This window comes from Agelaius phoeniceus, chromosome 25 (genome assembly GCF_051311805.1).
Source record: "Agelaius phoeniceus isolate bAgePho1 chromosome 25, bAgePho1.hap1, whole genome shotgun sequence".
NCBI lineage: Eukaryota > Metazoa > Chordata > Aves > Passeriformes > Icteridae > Agelaius > Agelaius phoeniceus.
In genome coordinates, this window is record NC_135289.1 from 1,533,760 (window position 1) to 1,559,488 (window position 25,729).

Here is a 25,729-nt window from a genome sequence, read left to right on the forward strand (position 1 = left end):
ACCACGGGCTGGGCAGGGGGGTGTTCCACAGCCATTCTCAGCCGTGGTGGCAATGCAGGGCTCCCTGTTGTTTGTTGGGAGTGGGGAGGGTCAGAAGCCATTGACTCTTCCCTGTGCTGTTTTCCCAGTTTTGGAGTGGGCCTATCCCAGGACAGCCTGGACCCTCTCAGGAGTAAGTACAGACCCCTCCACACCTGGCACCAGCAGGACCCCACCTTGGCAAGGGGCTGGGGCATCCTGGGCTTGGTAACCTGATGATGCTTTTTCCTTTCCAGCATTAAACCGTTTGCACAACCAGCTTACCCCATCCAGCCACCCATGCCTCCATCACTAGCCAGTAAGTCACGTCCTCACCCCCTTGGAGGGAACCCAGAGTCCCTGCCATTGTCCTCTGTCCCCTCCCATGCACAGTGCCACCCACCTGTGTCTCCTCCCCTTCTCTAGTGGGGAAAAAGCATGGCTTGAAATCCAGCAAAAAGCTCCACTGTGAGCAGGACCCTCCAGTCCCTTCCCACCCAGTACACCCCATGTTTTATCCACCCTGTGCTGGGTGGGATGTGGATATAGGAGGTGGGGGATGCAGCAGCATTGCAGGAGGGGCTCACCCCCTGTTTTATCCACCCTGTGCTGGGTGGGATGTGGATATGGGAGGTGAGGGATGCAGCAGCATTGCAGGGAGGGCTCAGGTGGATATGGGAGTTGGGGGGTACAGCAGCATTGCAGGGGGGGCTCAGGTGGATATGGGAGTTGGGGGGTACAGCAGCATTGCAGGGGGGGCTCAGGTGGATATGGGAGGTGAGGGATGCAGCAGCATTGCAGGAGGATTGCAGGTGGATATGGGAGTTGGGGGGTACAGCAGCATTGCAGGGGGGGCTCAGGTGGATATGGGAGCTGGGGGGTACAGCAGCATTGCACGGGGGGCTCAGGTGGATATGGGAGTTGGGGGGTACAGCAGCATTGCAGGGGGGCTCACCCCGGTTCCCGGCTGTCCCTCCACCCCGTGTCACTCCCCCTGGCTCAGGTTACGAGCCCTTGGCTCCGCTCCCGCCAGCTGCCTCGGCCGTGCCGGTCTGGCAGGACCGCACCATCGCCTCCTCCAAGCTGCGGCTCCTCGAGTACTCCGCCTTCATGGAGGTGCCCCGGGACGCCGAAACGGTAACAGTCCCCTCCGTGTGCCACCAGCACCCGGGATGGCGCCCCTCCATCCCTGTGCAATCACTTCTTAGAAGGAAAACTTACTGTGATGGAGTGAAGAAAGTTCAATAATTTGGAGATAGCTGCCTTTTGGTTTTGTTTTTTTTTTAATGTTGCCCCTGCAAAAATGAAAACACGGGGGTACAAGAGGATTACCAGTCCTTCATGTCTCAATTTTATGTCCTCCATGTATCTCAATTTTATGCATGGAGGCAACCAAGAAGCAAAGTTTAGTAGGATCTTGCCTATAAACACAAGAGACATGCAGAATTCAATTGTCTTGCCTTCAAAGTACAAAAGATGTAATTTCTAGAGGAAACTGTGAATTATATAAATTGATTTGCAATGAAAGTAAGGAGACTGTTTCCCCAAAACTACTAATGGCTATTCCCACCCAAGTCACAGCACTGGTCACTCACATTACAGTAACACCTACAGACTGTAGAAAACTGCACATTTTTCACTGTAGAAAGTGGGGACTAACAGACAGAAGTTCTATCCCAAATGTTTTGCGGAGATAATCAAAACTCCACAACTTTTGTGAAAGTTGTAAAGCCGGTATATTTATTACAGCGCTGGACGCATGTGGGAATCGTTCCCCTCAAAATGACATGCGTACCTCTGGGAACTTCAGGTCCATTTTTATCCCCTTTTAGGCCACTAGAATTTGAGAATTCTTCTCAAATTCTTTCTTCTAGAAAGAATTCCTAGGTCAGGTTCACCTGCTCTCACAGCAGTCTCTCTGTCTCTATCACCCTCTGTCTCCCCCCCTTATCTCTGTCCTTCATTGAAGCAGTTTCTCTGAGCTTAGGTTTTGCAGTCAGGCTAAATAGCCATGTTTTCTAACCACAGACTCAACTCCAAAAATGTACATTTCGCTTAAATCAAAATAGATTCCTACCCTAGAAATTTTCCACTTTGCCTCACAAAGACCTTATAACGGATAATAAAACTCCATCTCCTGCCTGACCTGTGCTGCTGCTGTCCCCACCCCGCTCCCTACAGTACAGCAAACACCTCTTCGTGCACATCGGCCAGACGAACCCCTCGTACAGCGACCCCCTGCTGGAGGCCGTGGACATCCGCCAGATCTACGACAAGTTCCCCGAGAAGAAGGGCGGCCTCAAGGAGCTCTATGAGCGCGGGCCCCAGAACTCCTTCTTTCTCGTCAAGTTCTGGGTATGCTGCTGCTGCTGCGAGGGTGAGGGTGGGGAGGGTGGTGCTCGAGGTGCAGGCTCGTTGTGGCAGAGCTGTGTCACAGGTGTCTTTTATGGAAAATCCTTTCCTTCGGGTTTTTCCTCCTGAGAAGCTGAGAGGCCTCAGGAACAAAATGTAACCAGTGGTTATCTGCTGCTGTGGAATGCAACACGTGGATCTGTGATTGGGCTCATGTAGTTGTTTTTAATTAATGGCCAATCACAGTGAGCTGGCTCGGACAGAGAGTCTGAGCCACAAGCCTTTGTTATCATTCTTTCTTTTTCTATTCTTAGCTAGCCTTGTGATGAAATCCTTTCTTCTATTCTTTTAGTATAGTTTTAATGTAATATATATAATAAAATAATAAATCAAGCCTTCTGAAACATGGAATCAAATCCTCGTCTCCTCCCTCAACCTAAGAGGGAAGAGTGAACACGGTCACAGAGCTGGAGCACCCTGGGCAGCTCTGAAGGCTGGTGTCCCTTGTCCCCATCCAGAGCTCATGGGAGCTTTGTCCCTCTCCTCTCTTCAGGCGGATCTGAACAGCACGATCCAGGACGGGCCAGGGACCTTCTATGGTGTCAGCAGCCAGTACAGCAGTGCAGAGAACATGACCATCACAGTCTCCACCAAGGTGTGCTCCTTTGGGAAGCAGGTCGTGGAGAAGGTGGAGGTGAGTTCCATGTCCCACTGCATCGGGAAGGGGTCGGAGTTGGTCCGGGGTGGGTTCTGGGATGGAGAAAATCCCAGAGCTGGGTGTAGGACACACGAGTGCCTGTGCCATGTTTATGGGTGGGGTGGAGAGGACGTTGCCATGTCCCACCAGCAGCCATGGGACAGCTGCTCACGCTGGCTGTCCCCTGCAGACGGAGTACGCGCGGCTGGAGAACGGCCGGTTCGTCTACCGCATCCACCGCTCCCCCATGTGCGAGTACATGATCAACTTCATCCACAAACTCAAGCACCTCCCAGAGAAGTACATGATGAACAGTGTCCTGGAGAATTTCACCATCCTGCAGGTACCTCCCCTCCTTTTTCCAGGGGGTGTGTCCCACCAGGAGTGTGGAGCTCACACTTACATCGACCCTGCTGGCCCCGCATAGACCTGGCTGTGCCTGGGCCCACACAGACCCTGAATTCCAGGGAGCAGGTCTTGGTGGTGCTGTGGTCCAAGCCTGGACAAGTCTACCAGATCATAGGGAGCAAAATTTTCATGGTGCAATTAAATTGGCTGTGCCTGAGTTTGTTTGACTTCACCAAATAATCTGTAGCAGTTTTTGGTGGTGCAAATGCAGTGGCTCGGCCTGAGCCAATGCAACCTCCCCCAAACAAGTTTTTGGTGGTGCAGTTCGGGCTGTTCCTGAGCCTGTGCAACATCCCCAAAACTGGGTAGTAAATCTTGATGGTGCAATTAAATTGGCTGTGCTACTGCCTGTGTGACCCTACAAATAATGGGTGGCAAATCTTCTCATGGTGCAAAGTGGCTGTGCCTGAGCCCCCCAGGTATCCACACAGCATCTGCACCCCCCTGACACTCTCTGCTCTGCTGCAGGTTGTTACCAACAGGGATACCCAGGAAACCCTGCTCTGCATTGCCTTCGTTTTCGAGGTCTCCACCAGCGAGCACGGCGCCCAGCACCACGTGTACAAGTTGGTCAAGGACTAGGGGCCCTTGGGGACAGGCAGGGGCACGAGGGGCGTGCAGGGGAGGGAGGGGGCCTTGCAGAAAAGCCACCCTTTGTGCCTGTTGCCTTGGGAGAAGTCATTTGAAGACAAGAGGAGGAAGAAAAACAATAGCCAAAAAAGACTGACTTGTGATCGCAGATGTTTTCTACTTAGGAACAGTTTCTTTTTTTTTTTTTTTTTAATAAATAAATAAAACTACCAAAAAAAAAAAAAAAGAAAGAAAGAAAAAAAAAAGAAAAAGAAGAATGGGAAAGGAAGTGTAGGGAGAAAGGAAACCCACATCTGGAGCTGGAGAGGGAGAGAGCAGCCCTCGGTGTTGCTGATGAAGGCCAGGAGCCCGCCGTGCCAGCAGCAGCAGCAGCAGGACGTGGGAGCAGAGAAGGACCCCTCCTTTCAGCCCAGCCTTGCTCAGAAGTGTTCCCAGCCCTGAGTGGAGAGGAAAGCAGCGAGCACGGACGCTCAGGAGGATGCAGCACCGTGCCAGGTGTGATGGATGGTGACTGGCATGGCAGCGACAGTGGCACTGGCACAGCCTGGGGGACGTGGGGACAGACAGACGGACGGGCAGGGCAGGGCAGAGTGGAGGAGGGGGACACTGCCACCCCCAGGGATGCTCCTTCTCCATGCCCAGCTGGGGCACTGGGAGCCGGTGGCAGTGAAGGCATGAGGGCATTGACAATGCAAACCATGGGGGTTTATGGCTCCTTTTTTTTCCTTTTTTTTTTTTTTTTAATTGAAAGTGCTTTTTAATACTTTTTAAAAAGACACCATGCTTGTAACCAGGCTGATGGCCCTCTGCAGTGCCCAGGTGCTGCCCTCCCACCCTGCATGGGAAGTGTTTTGTTTAGGGAAACATTTGGGATGCCTCCATCTCTGGCTGGGATTTGTGGGGGACTTGCTGTGTTCAGGAATTGCACTTGGGGCTGGCCCAGGCTCAGTGTCCCCACTGTGGTCACTTGCTGAGGAGTCATGAGTAGAGAGCAGTGAGGGCAGATTGCCTGATTTATTTTGTATATGTACATTCTCCTTGTTTCAGGTTGGTGTTGTTGTTTTATTTTGTTCCTTCACATTTTTTTTCCTTTTTTCTGCGATGACTGTTCCAAACCGCTCCATCCACTCTCCTGCATCCTGTGGGAAGTGGCCAGGGAGGTGCAGGGAAAAACAAATTGAGCAATGCAGGGCCAAGCTGTCAGTGGGCAGAGTTTGGGACAGAAAGGACAGAGACAGAGAGGGGACAGAGAACAGGAGGGGTGCCAGGGTAAGGGACTGGGTCAGCTTGGAGGTGTTTTTGTGGCTGCAGCCCAAAGTAAGCCAAGGCAGAGTGCCCAGTCCTGAGGCTGTGATTGCAAGGGCAGAGTCTGGGGAAAGCAACCTCAGGGTGCAGGAGGGTGACAGAGGGACAGAGGTGGCAGCGAGCAGGGTGGCAGGAGGCTGGCAGGGGGACAGAGAGCCCGACCTGGCCAGGTCTGGATGGGTTTCTCATGTTGGCAGGGAAGTGAAGGCAGTGGGAAGGAGGCCAGGAGTGTTTTGAGGGGCACTGCAGCTGCTTTGGGAGGGGGACAGGGCAGGTTTAGGCTCAGTGCTGCCAGTGCAAGGAGCAGGAACAGCTCCAGAGCTCAGGAAAGTGCCTTGGCTGCTGCCTTGATGCCATGTGTCCTGTGAAGCGCGGGGACTTCGACCTCTTGCTGCTGGAAAAAGGCACCCATCCCTGTGGGATGGGGCAGAGCCATCCCAGCCCCGTGCCAGGCCCAGGGCTCAGTGGTGGGACTGGACTGAGGTGGCTGCTGTGAGCAGGGCAGACAGAGCAGGGAGGGAAAGAGAGAGGGAAAAATCCAAGGCCAGGCACTGGCAAACCATGCCAGGGCTGTGCTGGGCCAAGTTCTCATATGTAGCATGTTTGTTTGTTGTTTTGTAGGTTTTTGGTTTGTTTTTTTTTTTTCTCTTCTGTTTCACTCACTCATCTAAAACTCTGGGAATGAAAACTCAAAACTCCCCCACCATAAAACACAGGCATGCCCACTCCCAGCTCTGCTGGGGGATGAAGCTCTTTGTTAAACTGGACAGGTTTGTGCCTCCATCCCTCCCTCCCTCCCTGCACCGAGCCCAGGGCTCACACTGCACCCCACGCACACAGACTGGTGCCCCCAGCAGCCCTGGCTGGGGTTTAGTCATGATCCCAGAGACACTTTCTCAACTCCCCCAGCCCCTCCGTTCGCCTCCAGTGTATTTATGAATTTCACATGAAGTACTGTTTTATTTTTTTAAAGACTTTGTAAAGCTTACCAGGGTTACAATCACCATTTTTAGAGCTGCGTCAGTCCACAATGTTAAAAATCCATTTTTTTATGTATTATATTTTTTGTGTATTTTTTTTTAATCCAGCTGTGATGGGTTGTATCATATATTTGTTGTGTTTACTGTATCTGTCCAACTTCAAAGAGAGGAGACTGTGGAGCTCCGAGAAAACTATGGTCCGCTGAAAAAAAACATTAAAATTATTTGTTCATGGGTTGGCTCAAGCAGTTCTGAAGTTCATATTTTATTTCATAGGAATATGAGAGCTGCCATGTCCCATGTAACCCCTTGGCTGGGTAACACTGGGTACCCCAATTCTGGGTACCAGGCTGCCACATCCCGCTGCGTTTCGCTCTAGTTTGCATCACTGCTGCAGGGTTTGCTTGGGGAAAGTTGCGTTGGCCATGGCAGACGCTTCCCTGGGTTCAGGAACACCTTTTGGGGGATCGCACCCTCAACCACAGGGTGACAGAGGGGTTGCTGTGTCACCACCACCCCTCCAAGCGCTGCTCGCAGTGTCCCGGCTGTCGGTACTCACAGCCCATCCTACACTCGGGGACACACACGCGTTCCACCACCGCCCGCACCCCGCTGTCCTTCCCGCACCCCGCTATCCTTCCCGCACCCCACTGTCCTTCCTGCACCCCACTGTCCTTCCCGCACCCCACTATCCTTCCTGCACCCTGCTGTCCTTCCTGCACCCCACTGTCCTTCCCGCACCCCACTGTCCTTCCTGCACCCCTCTATCCTTCCCGCACCCCGCTGTCCCTCCCGCACCCCGCTGTCCTTCCCGCACCCCGCTATCCTTCCTGCACCCCACTACCCCTCCCGCACCCCACTATCCTTCTTGCACCCCTCTATCCTTCCCGCACCCCGCTGTCCTTCCCGCACCCCGCTATCCTTTCTGCATCCCGCTGTCCTTCCCGCACCCCACTACCCCTCCCGCACCCCACTATCCTTCTTGCACCCCTCTATCCTTCCCGCACCCCGCTATCCCTCCCGCACCCCGCTATCCTTCCCGCACCCCTCTGTCCCTCCCGCACCCCTCTGTCCTTCCCGCACCCCGCTATCCCCCCCGCACCCCCGGCGCGCCCCGTTACACCCATCACACCCCGTTACACCCACCACACCCGCCGGGGCTCCCTCCGCCCTTCCCGGCCCCATTCACCCCCCCGGCCGCGGCTCCGGCCCCGGTCCCGGTCCTGCCCCTTCCGCCCCGCTCCGCTGCCTGCCGGGACGCGTAGTCCCGCGGCCCCGCGCCGCTCCCGGCCCGCCGCAGGTCCGCTCCCGGCCCCGCCGATCGCTGCTCCCGGTCCCGCTGCTCCCGCTCTCCCCGGTCCCGCTCCCCCCGGTCCCGCTCCTTCCGGCCCCGCTGCTCCCGGCCCCGCTCCCCCCGGGCCCGCTCCGCCCGGCTCCGTTGCTCCCGGCCCCGCTCCCCTCGGTCCTGCTCCCTCCGGTCCCGCTCCGCCTGTTGCTCCGCTCCCGGCCCCGCTGCTCCTGCAGTCCCGGACCTCCCGTTGCTCCGCTCCTCCGGTTACCCCGCTGCCGCCCCCGCTCGTCCTGCGGCTCCGCTCCTCCTGTTCCGCTCCCCCGCTCCTATCCTCCTGTCCCCTCTTTCCCCTTTCCTCGCTCTCCCGTTTCCCCGCTCCCGCTCTCCCGTTTCCCCGCTCCACCTGTTGCCGCTGTCCCGCTCCCGTCCCCGCCGCATCCCGCGGGGAACGGGGAGCGCCCCTGGGGGCTCAGGCCCGGTGGAAGCCGCCGGCGTTAATTAGAGCGGCTCAGGAACGGGATGATCCCGCCGGGGCAGGCAGAGCCTGGCTGCTCTCACCGGCATCCTGGAGCTCCGGGGCTGCTCTTTTTAGCTTCTAAACCGGAAACTGGGACAATCGCACGGGATCAGGCAGGGGGGAAGCGGAGCTGGCGGAGAGCTGGGGCTGCTCCGGAGCTGCTGCCTCCGCCGGGGTTTGGGGTCCCGAAAAGGATCCGTGGGCTTCCCGAGTGGGGAGGTGTGTGACGGTGTCCCATGGCCGTGCCTCGCAGCTCCGCTTTGAAACCAGGATGCAAGCCCATCCTGCAGCACAACTCGCTGACAGGCAGAGGGGTTGAGCCCTGTAGCCCATCCCTGGCCCACTGGTGTCCCCAACCGCTGGGTGTGGGGTGACATGGGTGGTTTGGGTACATGGATCCCTGTACGGGGGCAGTTTAGGGTTCGGGGTGGTCCTTGTGTGCAGGAAAGGAGGCGAAAGGCCTGGAGCACCCTCAGCACTTTTCCTTCCTTCCTGGCCTTTGCCCTGCCTCAGCCCTTCCGCCTTCCCAGCCTGGCTCCCTGGCTCTGTCCTGCAGCCTGCACTGGCTCCTGGGGGCTGCCACTCCTACCCGCTCCCCGCAGGTGCCCCCTCTGCCTGGCACTGCCTGCTGACCCCCACAGAGCCCCAACAAGCCATGGAGGGGGAGCCCACCCTGCGCCTCCGGATCTTCAACCTCAACTGCTGGTGAGTCCAGACTTCGCCAGGCTGTGTGGGGGGAGATGGGGGCACCACACTGAGGGAGGGTCCCACCTTGGGGTCACCTTCATGGCCCCTTCATTTTGGGCTCACAGCACACTCCCCGCCCCAGAGGGTCATGAGGTGCTTGGCTGGGTATTGCCTCCTGTCCCTTCCGTGCTTGTTAGCCCCAGAAAAATCCCCCATTTGCACCCCAAGCAAGGATGAGCTGCCTCAATTCTGCAGGCAGGAGAAGCTGTCCCCAAACAGCCTCCCTGCATCTTGTCCCCCTGTCCTCGCATGGCCCTTTCCCCTTCCCATCTTTCCCATGTGCATTCTGCTTCTGCTGGTACTGGAGCCCTGTTTCTCTCCCTCCTTTCGGGTCACAATGGTCCCCAAGAGCCCCATGGCCCTGTCCCCACCAGGCTTTGACTGTCACCCCTCTGTGGCAGGGCCATCCGCTACCTGAGCAAGCGGCGGCAGCAGCGCGTCCGGCTCATCGGGGACACGCTGCGCCAGGAGGCCTTTGACCTGGTGCTGCTGCAGGAGGTGAGGCCAGTTTGTGAGCTGGATGCACCCCCTCCCAGCCTGGGAGATGGCCATGACTGTCCTCAGCCTGTCCCTCTGTCCTCCAGGTGTGGAGCGAGCAGGACTACAGTGAGCTGAAGGTGAAGCTAGCAGGCTGTTATCCCTTCTCCCATTACTTCCGCAGGTGAGAAGGGCAAGCTCAGCCCCCCGGGGCTGTCTGTGGGGCAGTGCCAGGGCTGTGCCATGTCCTCGGGGTTTGCCACTTGCAGGGACTGCTGCAGGTCCTTTAGGTCACCTCTGTCATTGTGAGAGACCCCATGCCTGGGCAGTGGGGTGCTCACGGGAGCACACATGGATCCAGGCACCCAGGGAGTCCTCCTGGCCCAGGGTTAGGGCAAGGCAGAGGTTTTGGGAACCCCATCTCCTCACTGTGCTTCCTCCCTCCCACAGTGGGGTGATCGGCAGCGGCCTCTGCGTCTTCTCCAGGTTCCCCATCCTGGACATGCTCCTCTACCAGTACTCACTGAACGGGTACCCCTACATGGTAGGTGGGGTTGGGGGGCACGTGGCACCATGGTGTCCATCCCCACAGAGCCTCAGTAGCCCTGACCTGCCCTTCCTCCCCTTGGGCAGCTCCAGCACGGGGACTGGTTCTGCGGCAAGTCCGTCGGTCTCGTTGTTATGAAGATCTCAGGGATCATCTTCAATGTCTACGTCACCCATGTGAGCAGCCCAGGGAAGAATCCAATTCCCAGTTCTGGGGAGGAGGGGAATGAGTGGCCATACCCCTGTTTTACTGTTCCCCTGCTCTAACCCTGCTGTCAACCCTCTGCCCTGTTCTATGCACGGATTTAATAAAATATTGCTCAGGGCAGGGGGCAGGGATCTATAACCTGGTTGTGCACTGAGGTGAGCATCCCAGGCTCTCCCCAGTGGGGGTGAAACAAAGACAGAGGTGTTGGCAGGGACTGTTTGGAGGGGTTGGGTGGGTTTGCAGGGAGCAGGGCAGGAGTCAGAGCCCCTTTGCTTTCCCTCTCTCTCCAGCTGCACGCCGAGTACTGCCGGGACAAGGACGCCTACCTGCCCCACCGCCTGGTGCAGGCCTGGGAGCTGGCACAGTTCATCAGGTGAGCAGCTGGGGGGTGTCCCCTGCAGGCCCCCAGGACATGTGTAGGTCACCCCTGCTCCCAGGGCTTGCACTGCAGAGAGCTCCCATTGCACCAGTGCCAGTCAGGAATAAGGTGGAGGAGCACTGGGCAGGTCCCAGTCACTCCAGTGGGGTGCCAGGCAGGGCAGGGAAGGACAGCCACCTTTGTCCCCACAGACACACCTCAAAGGCAGCAGATGTGGTGCTGCTGGGAGGGGACCTGAACATGCACCCTGAAGATGTGGGCATCCGGCTGCTGCGTGGCTGGACGGGGCTGCAGGATGCCTTTGCTGAGGCCATGCACTTTGAGGTGAGCTGAGGGGCTCAGTGGGGTCCCAGGGCACACCAAGAGCCCCCAACTCACCCAGGCTTCTGTCTCAGGGCTGTAAGAACGGCTGCACCCTTGTCCCTGACAACTGCTTCACTGACAAGTCAGAGCTGCTGCCCTTCCCGCTGGGCATCCGCATTGACTACATCCTCTACAAGGTAACGGGGGTGTCTGCCCACCAGCTGTGAGTGCTGGGGGTGAGGCACTGCTGTGACCCCCTTGTCCCCTCACCCAGGCCATCTCCAGCTTCACGGTGAAGTGTGAAGAGCTGAAGACCACCACGGGCCGAGCCCCAGGCGTGGACATCCCCTTCTCCGACCATGAAGCTGTGATGGCAACACTGCACATCCAGAGGCAGGGGCAGCCGGCAGGTGCCACCCTTGGCACAGCTGGTAAGTCGAGGGGCTGCTGCCAGCATCCACTCTGTGCTGGGCAGGGGCTGGTGGATGGACTGGTGGGGTTGGATGGAGCTCTTTGGGGACGTTTCCCCATGTGGTGCTGCTGGTGGAGGGCTGCAGAGCGGTGGGGATGGGGAGAAGGATATGGGGAGGACATAGGGATGGTATATGGGGGTCGCACCCTGCTGATGGCCCTGTCCCCACAGACCCAGCCCTGGCAGATGTGGTGACAGAGGCACGGGCAGAGGTGGGCGCGGGGCTGCAGGCGGCGCGGCGGCAGCGCTACTCCTCGGGCAGGATGGCTGTGCTGGCCCTGCTGCTGCTGCTGCTCCAGGCTGCAGCTGCCCTGGCCACTCTGGCTGGGCTGGGCGCAGAGCAGCCCTTCCCCAAGCTCTCCTTCTGCCTGCTGGCCTTCCTCGCCCTCGGCGTCCTCGTCCTCGCCACCGGTCTCCACCTGTTTCACACCATGGAGGTGAAGATGCTGCACGGCACCGAGGACCAGATGTGGATGGTGCTGAGGGCCCTGCAGGAGCGTCCCAGTGAAGGCTGAGCTGGGGCTCTGGGTGTCCCACAATGTCCCCCTTGGCCACACTATGTCCCCTTTTTCATCCTTGTTTTTAGCTGACTTCGGGTCTTAGGCCAGCAGCACTGCAGCCAATGCAGTAGTGCAGGTTTGGCAGCTGCCTCTGGGGGAAATTAAGGTTTTTGGGGTAGATTTATTGCATTGACCCCTGTGAGAACCACAATGGAGGCAGATTTTTATTGCTGTCTTTTTAAACACACTATTTTGTACATGGAGGGACCCACTGGCCTGGCTGGAAGGCTTGAGACACTGAGGGTGCCCTTGCCTGGGGTGGCCTCAAAGTTTACACTGGTGGCTGTTCTGGCAACCAGTCCTAACTGATGGAAAATAAAGGCAATATTTTAACCTTTGGCACTTTGATCAGGGGGGGCTTTATTTGAAGGGAGGGGGGTTGCAGCAGGATTGTAGGGCTGGTACAAACACAGGGAGGGCTGGAGGAGGTGCTGAGGGAAATGGCAGCATGAGGGCTGAGCACAGGGTGGTCTTGCTAAGAGAGGAAGCTACAACTGGGACCCCCCATCCCAACACATCTGGGCTGCCATGAGCACCATTTGCCCACAGAGGCAACAGCCAGGGACTGCAGGGGCATCTGGGGTCTGTGCAAAGGCCAGTGTGGCATTGCCAAGCAGAAGAAATCCCAAAGGGGCAAGGAGGGCACAGCCACTGGTGTCCCTTGTCCTCGGTGTTAAGTGTTGGCCCTGAGCACAATTCCCATAGGAATTCCAGGACAAAAAGCCCTTCCCCGGCCCAAGGGGCTCACAGTAGAGTTCTGACCTTGGTTTCCTGCAGCAGCTGGGGGCAGCGTGGACGTGGCATCCAAAAGCAGTGGTGCAGAGCAGCTGGAGCAGCCCAGTCTGTCACTGGCCCCAGCTTGTACAGGCAGACATCCCTTGAGATGGGCAGTCCAGACTGGGATGGATGCCCTCAGCTGGGAAGGATGTCCCAGGGTGGCTTTAAAGGACCATTCCTGAAGGTGCCCCTGCACATATGGCATCTGTCTCTGGTGGCCATCGCCTCCTTGCTGCTGGGAGCCACCACAGCCCCCTTTTGCAGTCCCCTGTGAGTTTTCCAGCCAGCACAAGGCAAAGGCACTCCAGCCATGCACAGGAGCACCCTCTCAGCCTGCCAAGGCTGAGTGCTTCTTGGTGTCTCCTCACGTGGGCATCCACCAGCGGGTCTGGCCCCTCCATGACAGACTTTGGCAAGCAGGGAGCTGGAATTGCTGTGGCAGCTGCTGGCACCAGGGGCATGGCCACCTCCAGAGGTAGCTCAGGGTGGTGCTCAGCCCAGGACTCACTCACACACACTCTGCTGGTCCCCAGGGAGGACTGGTGGCCCGGGGGCCGTGCAGGTCAAGCCCGGAGCTCACTGAGCCGCTTCTCCTCCTGCAGCTGGATGAGGATGTTCCGCTTGTTCACCACCTCCACCAGCTGCTTCAGGATCTCCTGCTCAGCCTTCTCATCCTCAGGTGTCTTCAGGGCATCTGTGGGTGCAGGGGGCCAGAGTAGAGCTGGGAAGGCCACAAGCCCTGACCTGCTCCCTGCACTGTCAAAGGGATGCTCTCCCTGGCACGGGCTGGCACTCACCCTCCTTGTTCATGTAGCTCCGGAGCTTCTCGTCAAGCTGGCACTGCTGCTCCTCCAGCTTCAGTTCCTGCACCCTGTGGGGAGGAAAAGGGTGTGCTGGGTACTGAATTTGCAGGGGATTGGGGTGAGGTGAGCCCCCACACCCACCAGGGAGCGTCCCCCAAGCCTCACGCGATCATGAGGTCCGACTCCTCGCTCATCAGATTGTTCTTCTTCTGCACCAGGTACAGCAGCTGGTTTGTCCACTGTGTCTGCTGGTCAGCCAGGCTGTCTGCAGGACAGGGGCATGGTCAGCAGGGTGCAGACCCCCCCTGCAGGGTCACAGTGCTCTGTCCACCCTGGCTTTACCATTCTCATCCCGGAGTAACTTCTCCAGCTTGGTGCCCTGCTGCTCCAGTTCCCGGAACGTCACCTCGATCTCCTCCAGCCGCCTCTGGATGGCCTGTAAGGGAAGGGCAGCACTCACCTGCAGGCCAGCACCTGCCAGCATGTGGCCACCAGCAGCAGGATGGAGGGGACAGGGTGCAGTGCCACACTGGGGATGTGGCTGTCTCCTGCGGGGTTACCTGGGCTCTGCAGAACCTCTTCATCTGGGATTCCCTGGTCCGGCGGGCCAAGGTGCGCTTCCAGGTGGGGAATTTCTCCTCTTCCCTGGGGTCTGGGTACTGTGAAAGGATGGTGGCACAGGCAGGGGCTCAGTGCCTGCACCAGGCACCTCCTGCCTTGGAGCCACAGCTGAGCCAGTCCTGATGCCTCTGTGAGAGGAGCAAGAGCCCCAGCTACCATCACTTGGGGGAAATCCTCACCAACTCTTTCATGATGCCAAGGCCTGTGCCCTCCTCCTCCTCTTTCTCCTCCTCCTCCTCTTCCTCCCCCTCCTCGCTGTCACTGTCCTCCAAATCTGCCCAAGAAAAAGCTGTTTCAGGCTGGTTCCTCATGAGCAAGATGTGGGACACAGCAGGGTCCTGCAGGGATTGAGAGCTCTGCTCTTCTGGAGACTCCAGTTTGTACCACCTACCTTTCTCCATGTCAATTTTCTCCTCCTCCTCCTCCTCCTCCTTCCAGGCGCCTTGTCCCTGCCGCAGGGCAGGGAGGGCCTCGGGTGCTGCTGGGAGCCTCAGACGAGCTGGCTTCAGTGGAGGGTCGGGTTCTGCTTCACTGGTGAGGTTCAGCGTGGACAGACTGAGCTTCTCCAGTGGTGTAAGGATGATCTTCCTCCTGCCCCCAGTCTCCTCACCCTCCTCTGCTGCTCCTTGGGGCTCCGCTCTGGGAACCTGCTCTTCCCTCACATCCTCCCCAGGCTGTGCCAGCGGCTCCTGCTCCTCCATGTCACCAACATCTGCAGTGCCCTCAACGTCCCCAGGCTCTTCCCCGGCCTGTGGGGCTGCTGGAGTGGGCTGCAGTGGGCTGGGTGCCCACTCCATGGGGGACACACACGACCTTCCAGCATCTGAGGGTGCGTGGGCAGCAGCATCAGCATCCTGCAGCAGAGCCAGAGCAGAGGGACGATGCAGCATAGGGGCCACACCCAACCACCCCCCTCAACATTCTGCCTTTCCTCCATCACCTCCAGGGATTTAGGGTGATTTACCCCATCAGGCAGCGCCGAAGCCTCATCCCGGGGCAGGTCCATGCTGGCTGGATTGGGGTAGTGCAGCGAGCAGTAAAAATTACCTGGTGGGGAGGGGGTAGGGGGCGACCTCATGTGAGGACCTGCGAGGTGGAGAAGCCGCTCCCCAAGCATTCCCTCTCCCCGGGAGCTGTCTCACCATCCTCCTCGTCGAAGGCGTAGTCGCCCAGGCGCAGGGTGGCCCCGCAGCGCCGGCACTGGAAGCAGCCGCGGTGGAAGAAGCGTCCCTCGGCGCTGGCCCGCTCCACGATGTACACACGGCGCCCGCAGAAGTAGCAGGCGTCGCTGTTCTCCCCTGTCCTGTCCCTCGGGGGCTGCGGGGGGACAGGACAGGCGGGGCTGGCACCGGGGGCCTGGCACCCACCCTGCCCCGTGGCCGTGCCAGCAGCCATGGGGGCACGGGGCAGGGCTTTGCCCCTCTCTCAGCGCCGGGTCTGGGTGCTGGGATGGCTGAGGGAGCGGCAAGCCTTGGCTCCGGAAAACCAGTTGGGTCAGGAAACAGGCAGGGAGGAGCTGGGAACCCGTGGGCGTTCTCTTGTGCAGCTCTGGTGCCAGCCCTTGGCTTGGCCCTGCCAGCCACTGGTGCCCTCCCGGTGCCCCCCTGCCCTGAGCTGGAGCCTCCATCCCAAGGGGACACAAGGACCAACCTGCCCTGGGTCCATCCCGGTGGCTTGTGGCAGCTCGTGGGCACTGTCCGGAGTGTCTCCATCCAGCCCCGTGTCCAGCTACAAGTGACCCAAGGGCAGGGTCAGCCCCCCACTCTCCCCCCAGGACAGCTGCACCCAGCAGAGCCCCCCTGGGGCAGCCCCACCTCAGCGTCCCTGCGGCTCCTCTTGGCCTCGCTGTCCTTCTGGGCACCATCCTGCAGATCCAAGGGGGTGGTAAGGGTGGGGAGTGTGGCAGGGTTGTGGTGTGCCAGGAGGGTCTGGGTGGGGGTTCCTCACCTGGCTACGTTTGTGTGCCAGGTTCCGGCTCTTCTGCAGCTTGCTGAGGAAGAGGATGGCCCCTCGTGTGCCAGGGGGAGACAGTGGCTTCTTGCTGACCTCCACCTCTGAACAGGACATGGTCATTTTGGTGGGACCCAGCCAGCCCCAGTGCAGCTCAGGATGGGACAAATCCCCCCAAAACCTCGCACCTGGAGAGGTCCCAAAAATTTGATAGAAGTGGCTGAGGTAGGTGATGAGGTCCAGGCAGTCAGGCTCTGTCAAGGTGGCCATCTCAGCGCTGGAGAGGACAGGCTGGATGCCCAGCTCCTGCTCTGCTATGTCCAGCAACATCTGGTGGGTCTGAATGGCATCCTGGGGGTCCACGGAGTCAAAGTCCCTGTGGGGAGACATGGCTGCCATCAGGGTGGGCTGTGCAGGGTGGAGGGTTCTGGGGGCTCCAGGCACTCACACCAGGTCGGGGCGGAAGCGGTGGATGAGGGCACAGAGGGCCAAGCCACTGGTCCAGGAGGTGCTGAAGTTGGTCACGGCCACGCCAGGGTATCCAGCTGTGCTGGCCTGGCACCAGCTCAGCAGCTCTTCACAGACAGCTCCAGGGGCCACTGGGGAGGCAGAGACAGGGGACACCCCCCCAGTCCACCTCCAGCCTCAGACTCCATGCTTTAAGAGGAAAGGGATCCCATGGGAGCAACCTGAGACACGCCCTGTCCCCCCAAAACCCTCCCCACAAGTCTCAGTGACTATGTTGGGAAAGCATCTGTCAATATTTCATGGCTCAGCATCTGTGCAGCCTGGAGGGGCACAGCCTCCTCCCCAGAAGGCAGCAGGGTCCCCACGTGGGCCACAGGCAGAGGGGATAGAAACCATTGGTGTCACTGGTGTCACCAGGACAGCCTGCTGGACACAGGCCAGGGTGCAAGAAACAAGGATGGGGAGGAAAATCAGGGCAGGGGCCACTTGGGCATGGGCTGCTGGGAGGGATGGGGCAGGACTGGCTGCTCCTACCGGTGCTGAGCCGGTTGTCGCTCTTCCTCTTCCCATGGTGGTCCACCTCCACCATGCCCACCAGGTAGAGGTCCCTGACCTGCCAATGGGGACATGTGGTGGGTCACCACCCATCCAGAACCAATGACACCATGCAGGGAGTGGCCCAGGCAAGGGGGACACCTGGACATCCCCCCCCAAACCCTCCAGAACCCTCCACCTTCCACAATGCATCCAGTGTCCTGTGGGCTAATAGCTTCAGCCTCACACCCTTTGGGGACAGGGTACTGGGTAAATTGGTGTCACCCTGACAGCCAGGGAGGCTGGGCTGGCTGGCTGTCCCATGGCAGGACCTGGCCAGGTACCTGGCTGGCTTTGATGGCCTGCAGGTTGATGTTGGGGTAGCGCGTGGCCGGGTCGATGCTGTACTGACTGACGTTCTTGTGGGTGTTGTCCGGGGATGTCTGTGAAAGGCGCTGGTAGATGCTCTCCCTGGGTGCAAGGGACAGGGCTGGCATCACTGCTGCTATCCTCACGTGCTCCAGGGCCAGCCCAGAGGGATGGGGACACTCACCTCTCGGCCAGCACCTCCAGAGGGGGTGTCCCAGCCGCCCAGCGCCGCACCATCCACGCCGCGTCGAAGGCGGCGAGGAAGCCCCTGGCCACGCCGGTGCCCAGCGGCCAGAAGGGCTGCAAAGGGGAAGGCAGAGCTGGAACATGGAACAGCTCCATGGAACTGGAGTTGCATGGCTGGTCCGGGCAGCTGGGAGGAGCTGGGAGCTGCCAGGCTTGGCCAGGGATGAAAGAGGGAGAGGCGGCAGGACGCGCACGGACAGGAGGGGTGGCCATCTGCTCCCCAGCCAGCACAGCAGCACTGGGGAGGGGCTGGGCTGCTCCGCCATCCTGAACCAACCCCAGATCTTCTCTGGGGATGGAGAAGGGGATAACCTTCCCAAAACATGCCACTGATGGCAGCCTGCCCAAGGATGGAGTGCACTGGGCAACTGGGATGAGAGGCACTTAGGGAGGGGAAATACATTGCAACCAATGCATCTTGCAAGAAGAGGGAAATGGGGGCACGAGGGGTGCTGCAGGGGAAGCTCTCACCTCCACCAGGCAGTCGCCCACCAGCCCCAGGAGCACACGGCTCCCGTTGTGCTCCCGCACCAGCGCCGCGTTCTCCGAGCGCGTCATGCACGTGAAGTCGAACATGTCAACGTCCGGCAGGTCCCGGTGGTTGAGGGCAAACTCCAGTTCGGGCAGGCAGTAGTTGGTGGAGAAGTTGGCAGCTTCTTTGGCATAGCTAAGGAGGGCATCCCGGTTCACATTGTCTGGGGCCAGGAGGCTCTCGATGTCCGCTTTGTCCTGCGGGGATGGGGTGAAGCTGAGTGGGATGTGGGAGGTGATGTTTGTCCCCCAGCCTGGCAGCACCCAGCTCTAGGGTGCAGCTGTGCCACTGCACTCTCAGTATCCTGGAAGGATTTTTCCTGTGGCACAGGCAACAGCTGCTGCAGCCCTTACCACCCCAAGGGTGTGCAGTCAAACTAGTATCCACAATTTGCATCCCACTTTCAAGCTGCCCACTGCTGTGAGATGCCAGGGCCAGATCCTGCCCTTCTCACCTGGAGGATGACCCCCTTTGTGAGCAGGCTCTGCTTCTTGGCCGTCATGACGAAATAGTGAGTGTCATCCTTGTAGTACACGATGTTTTCCAGGTCAATGCCTGGTGATAGGAAAGGGGCTGAGCCAGGGCCATGGGGTGTCCCAGCACTGGGCTCAGACACCAAATGTCCCATTACTGCACCCCATTACTGGGGACATCCTGGGGCAGAGCCTCCAGCTCCCTCAGGAGGGGGCAGGAGCCCCCAACACCCCACATGTAGGGGTTGGGACCATGGGACCACTGACCCGTTTTGTTGTAGAGGTTCTGGAAGAACTTCTGGTTGTAGATTCGGGCCACGCCGCTGATCTCAGCCACCTCCACCTCGGCCCGGCTGTGGCGGTTGATGAAGTTGGTGGTGATGCCAATGGCCAACTTCCCACGCGTCTCCTTCCTCTTGAACCCTGCAGGAGGGCAGAGGTGTGAGCCCCCATGCAGCCCCCACATTGCTCCTGGGGCTGCAGGGACACCCGTGGTCACCTTCAGGGACAAATTTGCCGCCTCCAGCTGAGATGAGGACGTCGAACTCGTAGTGGGTGAGGGGAGAGGAGCTGGGCTGCAGCACGGCCTGCCAGCCACCTGCAGGGACAAGAGTGGTCATCAATGTCCACAGGGAAAGGGCTGCATCTCATTTCAGAGATAGCAGAGCCATTGGGGGGCTCAGAGTGGCCACCCACAGCCCTGTCCTTGTCCCCAGGAACGCCACCCACCCTGCAGAGTCACGTACCTGCCTTTCCCCTGGGGGGAACAAGGCTCTCAAACCTCACATTGATGTGCACCTCCACCCCCAGCAGCAAAGCCACCTTCAGCAGGATCAGCTGCAGCTGCCGGATACCTGGGAGGGGAGAGAGGCTCTCAGGGCTGCACCCCTGACTACTGGGACTCCCCACATCCAGCCTGGTGCCCCCAAAACTCACTGATGTGGTCCAGCGTGCCCGTGCAGAAGCGCCCGTAGAACTTCTTGGCGCCCAGGGCGCGCAGGTCGTGGATGGTGAAGGGCCAGAGGTGCAGGACGTTGTTGCGGGAGAAGGAATCTCGTTTCTCCAGCAGCACCACCCGGGCTCCCAGCAGAGCCAGCTCGATGGCTGCCCGCAGCCCGCAGGGACCAGCACCCACCACCAGGCACTGCAGGGCACGGCACGGCCAGTGAGGGGTGGGCAACGCAAATCAGGGTGTGGGTGAACCCCCAAAACAGGGTGTGGGTGAACCCCCAAACCAGGGTGTGAATGAACCCTGGCACAGCCAGTGAGGGGGGTGGGCAGCCCCAAATCAGGGTGTGGGTGAACCCCCCAGCACTCCCAAAGGCAGCACCTCCCCACCTGCTGGGTCAGGATCTGGCCCTCCTCAATATTCCCCTGATTCTCCCTGCAAAGTGGGGTGCCCCCCACCCCCTGGACCTTGCCTTCACCCAGGGCAACGGCAGCAATTAAAGCACTGGGTGAGATAAGGTGCAGGTCTGGTGCAGGTCTGTGCAGCTCTGACTGGGTTTGGTCTCCTGAGAGCTTCTACACAGGGCTGGGACAATGGGGCACAGCAATGAGCCATCATCTGTGGGACAGGGTTAGGGTTATATCCCCAAGGGGACATCCTACTTGGAATGCTCCTATCTCCCAAAAGGGCTTGTCAGTCCCCTCAGCCCTGCCATGGGATGTCCCCAGCAAGAGGCAGCTGGGAGGCGGAAGGACGCTGCTGGCTGGGTGGCACTGAGGTGGCACCATGCCATGGGGAGCTGGCAGTGCTAATTGACATCCTGTCCCATTAAACTCCATCAACCTCCCGCCTGGCACATCCTGCATCCTCCTGGGATGAGAGCCAGAGTGTCCCAGGGGATGTTCTCACCCAAGACAAGGACACAGGGCACGGAGAGACCCAAACCCCTCATCCCACATCCCGCTTGCCTTGGTGCCAGCACAGGCTGTGCCCTGGTCATAGTCCTTGTGCCCAGCTTTCTTATCCAGCTTGCTCCACAGGGCCTTGGCATTCCAGTAGTTGAGGGCAGCCTTGAGGCCGTGGTAGAGCTGCAGCCCAGTGCCCTGCAGGCCCAGCTGCTGGCACAGCTCCAGGAAGGAGCCCAGCACCTCCTGGCACTGCCCGGCATGCAGGAACCTCTCAAAGATGGCATGGGCAGGGTTGCCCGGCTCCTCGGCTGGCACACTCATCCCGTGTCACCCAGAGGCCTGGCAGAGGGACAGCAGAGGTCAGCAGGGAGGGGACCCTCCTGGATCCCCACCCCCAAACACATCCCATACCAGACCTGGTGTCTCAGAGCCAGGATTCCCAGCTGCAGGTGCTGTTGGGCGGTGATGGCACTGTCAAAACTGGCACTTTGTGACAGCAGGGATGGAACTGTCACCCTGCCACTGTTCCCAGAGTGCCACGGTGTCACCCTGCCACGGTGGCCTCAGGGCAGGGGATGGGGCAGGCTGGGGCTGCAGTGAGTGGCTTCCTCCATGCAGTGGATACCTGCAAGAGCCAAGAGCAGAGGGAGTTGTTTTGGAGCAAAGATATCACTTCCTTCCTCCACAGCCTTGCCTTCACCACAGGGGGATGGGAGGGAGCTCCTGGCTTTAGGAATCAGCCACACAGCTGCTGCAGAAACCAGCAGGACCAGCCCTGGGGCTGGAGCTGGAATGGGGTGACCTTTTCCCCCACCTGCCCTTCCAGCACTCCTGGAGAGGGTGGAAGCAGATGAGCACAGAGGAAGCACCGGTGAGGAAATCAAATAAAAGTCAAATTACCCTACAAGCAGCACCATCACGCCACAGAAGCTGTGGGAGGAGGGATGCAGCTCATTCCCACTAAGCCTCCTAAAGCCCCCTGGCATCTCCCAGGGTACCAGTCCTTGCATCTCTCTCCACTCCCAGCACTGCCCTGAGCACCATCCTCTGCCCTTTTTCTTGCCAACCCAAGACCAAAACAAAATTTTGCCTTTTCCAGCCACCGTGGCCAAGCCCCAGGGCTGTGAAGGGCTCCCCCAGCCCAGCACGGACACGGTGCTGCCAAGGAGAATCTGCAGGAAAAGCTCGGGAGGACGCGGAGCTTCCACCTTTGAACCGCAGCTCTTTGCCCTCTCGCCCCTGAGCGCTATCGTGGGCACGTGGCAGCGCCCGGGGCCAGCCCTGCAGTGGGACAAGGATGTCGTGAATAAATTAGGCAGCCCGCAGGAGAAAGGAGTTACTTCAGCGCTTAAATTTTGTCCGGAAAGGCCGAATTCTAGCTGGATTTCTGGTTCAGCCTCACTCAGGACTTTCCCGACAGCCAGAACGTGCCTTGCAAAGCAGTTCTGCAGGTCACCCTCCCTGCATTCACTTCTGCAGGTCACCTTCCCTTCCAGCACCGCACTCAGGAAATCCGGGCATGTTAACCCCTTCCTTCCTGGGCAGACAGGAAGGCACCCGCTGGGGCACAGCAGGGGCTGGCACACACCAGAGTGGGGACAGAGCACATGGCCCATGCATTCCTGACAGGCCTGTGAGACCTGAGGACAGATTTCTGCTCTTCCCCTGGGCGCTGCTAGTCAGACAGGATGAGCCTGGGGAAACTGAGGCAGCGCTGAGACCTCCCCAGAGAGTCTGCAGTGTTCTCACCCCTCCGTGTGCCACGGCAGCCGTGCCCCGTGCAGATGGATTGTCCTCCAGCAGCTCAAGTCCCTGCACTGGCACCTGCCCAGGTCACCACACAGCAGCCCCAGGGAGCATCTGCTCCAGCCCCAGCAGCCCCTGGCTCTGGAAAATGCCCATCCCGGCCTTGATTCCCGCTGGCCATGGTGCCAGGGGCAGCGTGCTGCCTGGGAAAGCTTTGCAGCCCCTACGCCTTGGCAGGGAGGCTCAGGGGAGGCAGAACAACAAGCCTTGTGTTACACAGTTTCCTACAGAAGGGATTATCCTGCCAGCACTCTGGCACACTCAAACCCCCTGGACAACTGCGAGCAAGGTCAGAAACTCCTAGGAAAGCTCAGTTCCTGCAGGCTTGATACAAAACCCCAGCTTCCAGCCCACAAAGGCCAGCGGCAGGGGAGGAGGGCACAGCCTGTGCTCTGCTCCTTCCATCAAAGCCTCTTGCATTTCTTCCCTTCATGCTGTTCCTGCAAGCAGGAGGGAGGAGGGGGGGTTGCAGCCAGCCTGACTCATCTCATGTCAGCTTTGTTGGCTGCAGAAATGTCTGTGGGGACATCAGCCGGCTCTGAGACATGGGGAGCACCCCTGGAGCGGGGACACCCATCCCGCCTTGCGGGTCAGGGTCTCCCTCCGGCCCTCCCAGGAGAAGCAGCCTCTTGGGAGAGGGTGGGGGAAGCTGCTTGGGAGCTCACGTGGCTCCCAGGCACATGGAAATAGGGTGGGAAAGGACACAGCTCCAGAGCTGATGAAAGCTGGGAGGGTTTTCAGCAGATTGCCTCGCTGCTGCTGCTGCTGCTGCGCTGGCTCCCAGTGTGGAGGGGCTGTCCTGGGTTTGGGATCCAGGTCCCAGCATGGATGGGCTGTCCTGGGTTTGGGATTCAGGTCCCAGCATGGATGGGCTGTCCTGGGTTTGGGATTCAGGTCCCAGCATGGATGGGCTCTCCTGGGTTTGGGATGCAGGTCCCAGCATGGATGGGCTGTCCCAAGTTTGGGATCCAGGCTCCCAGCACAGACAGGGCTGTCCCAGGTCTGGGATCCAGGTCCCAGCATGGATGGGCTGTCCTGGGTTTGGGATGCAGGTCCCAGCATGGATGGGCTGTCCCAAGTTTGGGATCCAGGCTCCCAGCACAGACAGGGCTGTCCCAGGTCTGGGATCCAGCCTGGACACCACAGCCCAGGCTGCTGAGCTGGGCTGGACCCCAGGAGAGCCCCTCCAGTGAAAGGCCAGGGGCAGGATGGAGGGTTCTTGTGACCACCCAAGAGCTTGGCCAAAGCCCTTGCTTTCAACCACCAGCTGAGCTGGGAGGATGTCAGGGAGGGGTGAAGGCACTTGAAGCTCTTACAAACATTACTGCGCTCAGGAGAAATACCCCAGGTGTGGGACTGGGCAGGGAGACCACCCTTGCCTTGATTTGGGTGGGTTTTAATCCTCAGAGGGAGGGAGGGAGGGAAAAAAATCCCTGTCAGCTCCTCTGGTGTGAGGCAGGGATTTGGGTGCATGAGCACACCCCAGCTTTGCAAGGCCCCAGCATGGAACTGTGGGGAGAAGGGCTGAGGAGAGGGGACAAACCTGCATTAAGTTTTGCCAGGGATCCACACACCACAGCCCTGGGCACAGATAACTCTTGGGGAGAAGCAAATGTGCCCCCCTATTTGTGCTGCTCAGCCTGTTCCCCTGCCCAGCACCAGCCCACAGAAGGACCTGCCTCTTGCAGCTGAGTTTTGGTAAAAAGAGGAAGTCTGCTCACGGCCAGGTTTCACACCCCACACATCATTTTCCTCTTCGTACTTCTCCTCCACCCCAAAGCACATCTCCGTGATGATGCACAGGGCATCCCTCCTGGATCTTAGCAAAGCTCTTCCCCACCCTACTCATCACCGGTGGAGGAGGAGGAGGAGCAGGGAATGCTCTCTTTCCCCTTTGTCCCGAGGGCAGCACAGCTCAGCGGCTGGAGGGGAAAAGCAGCGAGGATGGAGCAGGGGGGACGCCGCTGCCGCCGGGAGAGGCTGCGGGGAGGGGTCAGCCGGAGAAAAAGCGCTACCTTGCCACGGAGCGTCCCGGGGACGAGCAGGACACGGGTTCGGGGGGCTCAGCCCTCCCCAGCACGGCAGAATCGCCGCTCGGTTTTGCCAGCAGCGATGCTCGCAGCGGGGCGGGCGGAGGGGACCGGAGCTCGGGATGCCGGCACCGAGCGGGGGGACACGGGGAGCAGCAGAGCCCCGACCTCCCCACGCCCAGGGAGGGATGCTCTGCCCATCCTCACCCTCCACTCACCTCCGCAGCCCCTCGCGGGGGGAAACTGAGGCACGGCCCGGGGCGTGGGGAGGGACCGGAGCTGGGCGCAGCCGGGCGATAGCGAGCAGGAAACGAGCGCTGGCTCTGCGAGCAGCAGCTGCCGGCCGGCCCGGCCCGGCCCTCCTCTCCTTTGCCCTCCCCTCCTCGGCCTTCCCCTCCCCTCCCCTCCCCTCGCCGGCCCGACCCTCCCTCCCCCGCGGCCGGGGGGACCCGGGCCGGGCGGTGCCGGGGAGGGGCGGCCCCGGGTCCCCCCTCTTTGTGCCGCTGCAGATGCGGCTCCGGGAGGTTTGGAGCAGCGGGACGAGCGGCACAGCGCAACCCCAGCTGAGGTTTTTTTGTATTTTAGGGTGAGAAACCAGACTTTTCGCCGAGCAAGCAAAAAGACTCGGGTGATGAAGGCAAACCGCTTCACCCCCTTCCCACCGTGCTGCTGTGCTGCTCCCCCGGCCAGGAGGGTGCTGGGGACACCAGAGGGTGCTGGGGACACCGGAGGGTGCTGGGGACACCGGAGGATCGGGGCGGGGTTGGGGGGGACCCATCCAGCGCCAGCTCCGGACCACCACAGCTGGCGTGGAAACTTCTGGGATTGCGTTTCCCGAGTGGGAATGGCCCCAGTGGGGTGAAGGTACCTTGGGGCGGGCGGGGGAACCCCCGGGGTCACCGAAGCTCGCTGCTGGCCGGTGCTTTTTGGGCTTCCTGTTGTCCTCGGGGTGCTGCCGGACATTTGCGGTGCGCCGGGACGGGTGTCCCGGCCAGGGGGGCTGTGACGCACGGGGACAGCTCGCCACGAGGCTGTGCCGGTGACTCAAGGACACGGGGAGAGGGGCGTGGGTCACGTCGGTCACCCTGAGTCACCCGTGGCACTGCCGGCGGCTACAGCCAGCAGGGCGAGCAGCCAGCACCTCCATGCCTCCCTCCCCTCTGCAGCCCCTCCCTGGGGACGCTGGAGCTGAACCCCCACCATGGCAGCTCGGCCGGGCTGTGCTGGTCCCCGCAAAGCCGCTGGGTCCGGGTGCCGTGGAACCCACCCGTGGGAGGCTGGGGCGGACACGGAAACGCGGCGCGTGTGTCAAAGCGAGCGGTCGGAAACAGCTCCCTCTGTTTGTGAGCCCTTCGTGGCGCCGCTGATCGCTGACCTGCGCCTTCCTGCCCAGCACTGTCCCTCCGGCAGCA

At 60.0% G+C, this 25,729-nt stretch overlaps 3 protein-coding genes and 1 long non-coding RNA gene across 8 annotated transcripts in view; 2 read left to right on the forward strand and 2 right to left on the reverse strand.

Annotated features, from left to right (window-relative positions):
* Window positions 1-6,596, forward strand: part of TEAD3 (TEA domain transcription factor 3) — a 26,581-nt gene extending 19,985 nt beyond the window's left edge. The window contains exons 8-14 of the mRNA XM_077190506.1: window positions 129-172; window positions 276-337; window positions 1,022-1,155; window positions 2,200-2,373; window positions 2,924-3,064; window positions 3,258-3,410; window positions 3,944-6,596. Coding sequence (XP_077046621.1) covers window positions 129-172; window positions 276-337; window positions 1,022-1,155; window positions 2,200-2,373; window positions 2,924-3,064; window positions 3,258-3,410; window positions 3,944-4,057 — 822 coding nt within the window. The 3' untranslated portion in view covers window positions 4,058-6,596. The remainder of the gene's footprint in view (window positions 1-128; window positions 173-275; window positions 338-1,021; window positions 1,156-2,199; window positions 2,374-2,923; window positions 3,065-3,257; window positions 3,411-3,943) is intronic.
* Window positions 6,304-8,185, reverse strand: LOC129130300 (uncharacterized). Its single transcript, XR_008535529.2, has 2 exons — window positions 8,046-8,185; window positions 6,304-6,553 (listed from the first exon to the last, which is right to left on the reverse strand). It is a non-coding gene; the product is annotated as an uncharacterized LOC129130300 (long non-coding RNA).
* Window positions 7,585-12,190, forward strand: SMPD2 (sphingomyelin phosphodiesterase 2). 3 transcript variants are annotated; one of them, XM_077190501.1, is made up of 11 exons: window positions 7,585-7,651; window positions 8,673-8,864; window positions 9,308-9,404; window positions 9,491-9,567; window positions 9,834-9,927; window positions 10,017-10,106; window positions 10,428-10,510; window positions 10,708-10,840; window positions 10,912-11,016; window positions 11,094-11,250; window positions 11,463-12,190. In XM_077190501.1, exons 2-11 carry the CDS (start codon window positions 8,815-8,817, stop codon window positions 11,804-11,806), a joined length of 1,230 nt encoding a protein of 409 aa, XP_077046616.1. In that variant the 5' UTR covers window positions 7,585-7,651; window positions 8,673-8,814; the 3' UTR covers window positions 11,807-12,190. The 3 variants fall into 3 exon arrangements, with proteins under 3 accessions (XP_077046616.1, XP_054504651.2, XP_077046615.1); XM_054648676.2 differs by having other exon boundaries at window positions 7,600-7,651; window positions 8,762-8,864; XM_077190500.1 differs by lacking the exon at window positions 7,585-7,651 and adding an exon at window positions 8,162-8,378 and having other exon boundaries at window positions 8,762-8,864.
* Window positions 12,001-25,719, reverse strand: MICAL1 (microtubule associated monooxygenase, calponin and LIM domain containing 1). 3 transcript variants are annotated; one of them, XM_054648674.2, is made up of 26 exons: window positions 25,186-25,719; window positions 20,898-21,106; window positions 20,542-20,820; window positions 19,561-19,768; window positions 19,371-19,478; window positions 19,124-19,222; window positions 18,892-19,047; window positions 18,606-18,706; window positions 18,091-18,348; window positions 17,558-17,673; window positions 17,349-17,475; window positions 17,005-17,083; window positions 16,451-16,601; window positions 16,191-16,378; window positions 16,000-16,106; window positions 15,867-15,917; window positions 15,703-15,780; window positions 15,195-15,369; window positions 15,017-15,099; window positions 14,444-14,906; window positions 14,232-14,326; window positions 13,992-14,090; window positions 13,774-13,867; window positions 13,597-13,696; window positions 13,426-13,499; window positions 12,001-13,322 (listed from the first exon to the last, which is right to left on the reverse strand). In XM_054648674.2, the coding sequence occupies exons 3-26, from the start codon at window positions 20,800-20,802 to the stop codon at window positions 13,192-13,194; spliced, it is 3,402 nt and encodes a 1,133-aa protein (XP_054504649.2). In that variant the 5' UTR covers window positions 20,803-20,820; window positions 20,898-21,106; window positions 25,186-25,719; the 3' UTR covers window positions 12,001-13,191. The 3 variants fall into 3 exon arrangements, with proteins under 3 accessions (XP_054504649.2, XP_077046613.1, XP_077046614.1); XM_077190498.1 differs by lacking the exon at window positions 25,186-25,719 and adding an exon at window positions 24,536-24,691; XM_077190499.1 differs by lacking the exons at window positions 15,703-15,780; window positions 25,186-25,719 and adding an exon at window positions 24,536-24,691.
* Window positions 25,720-25,729: the final 10 nt, after the last annotated feature.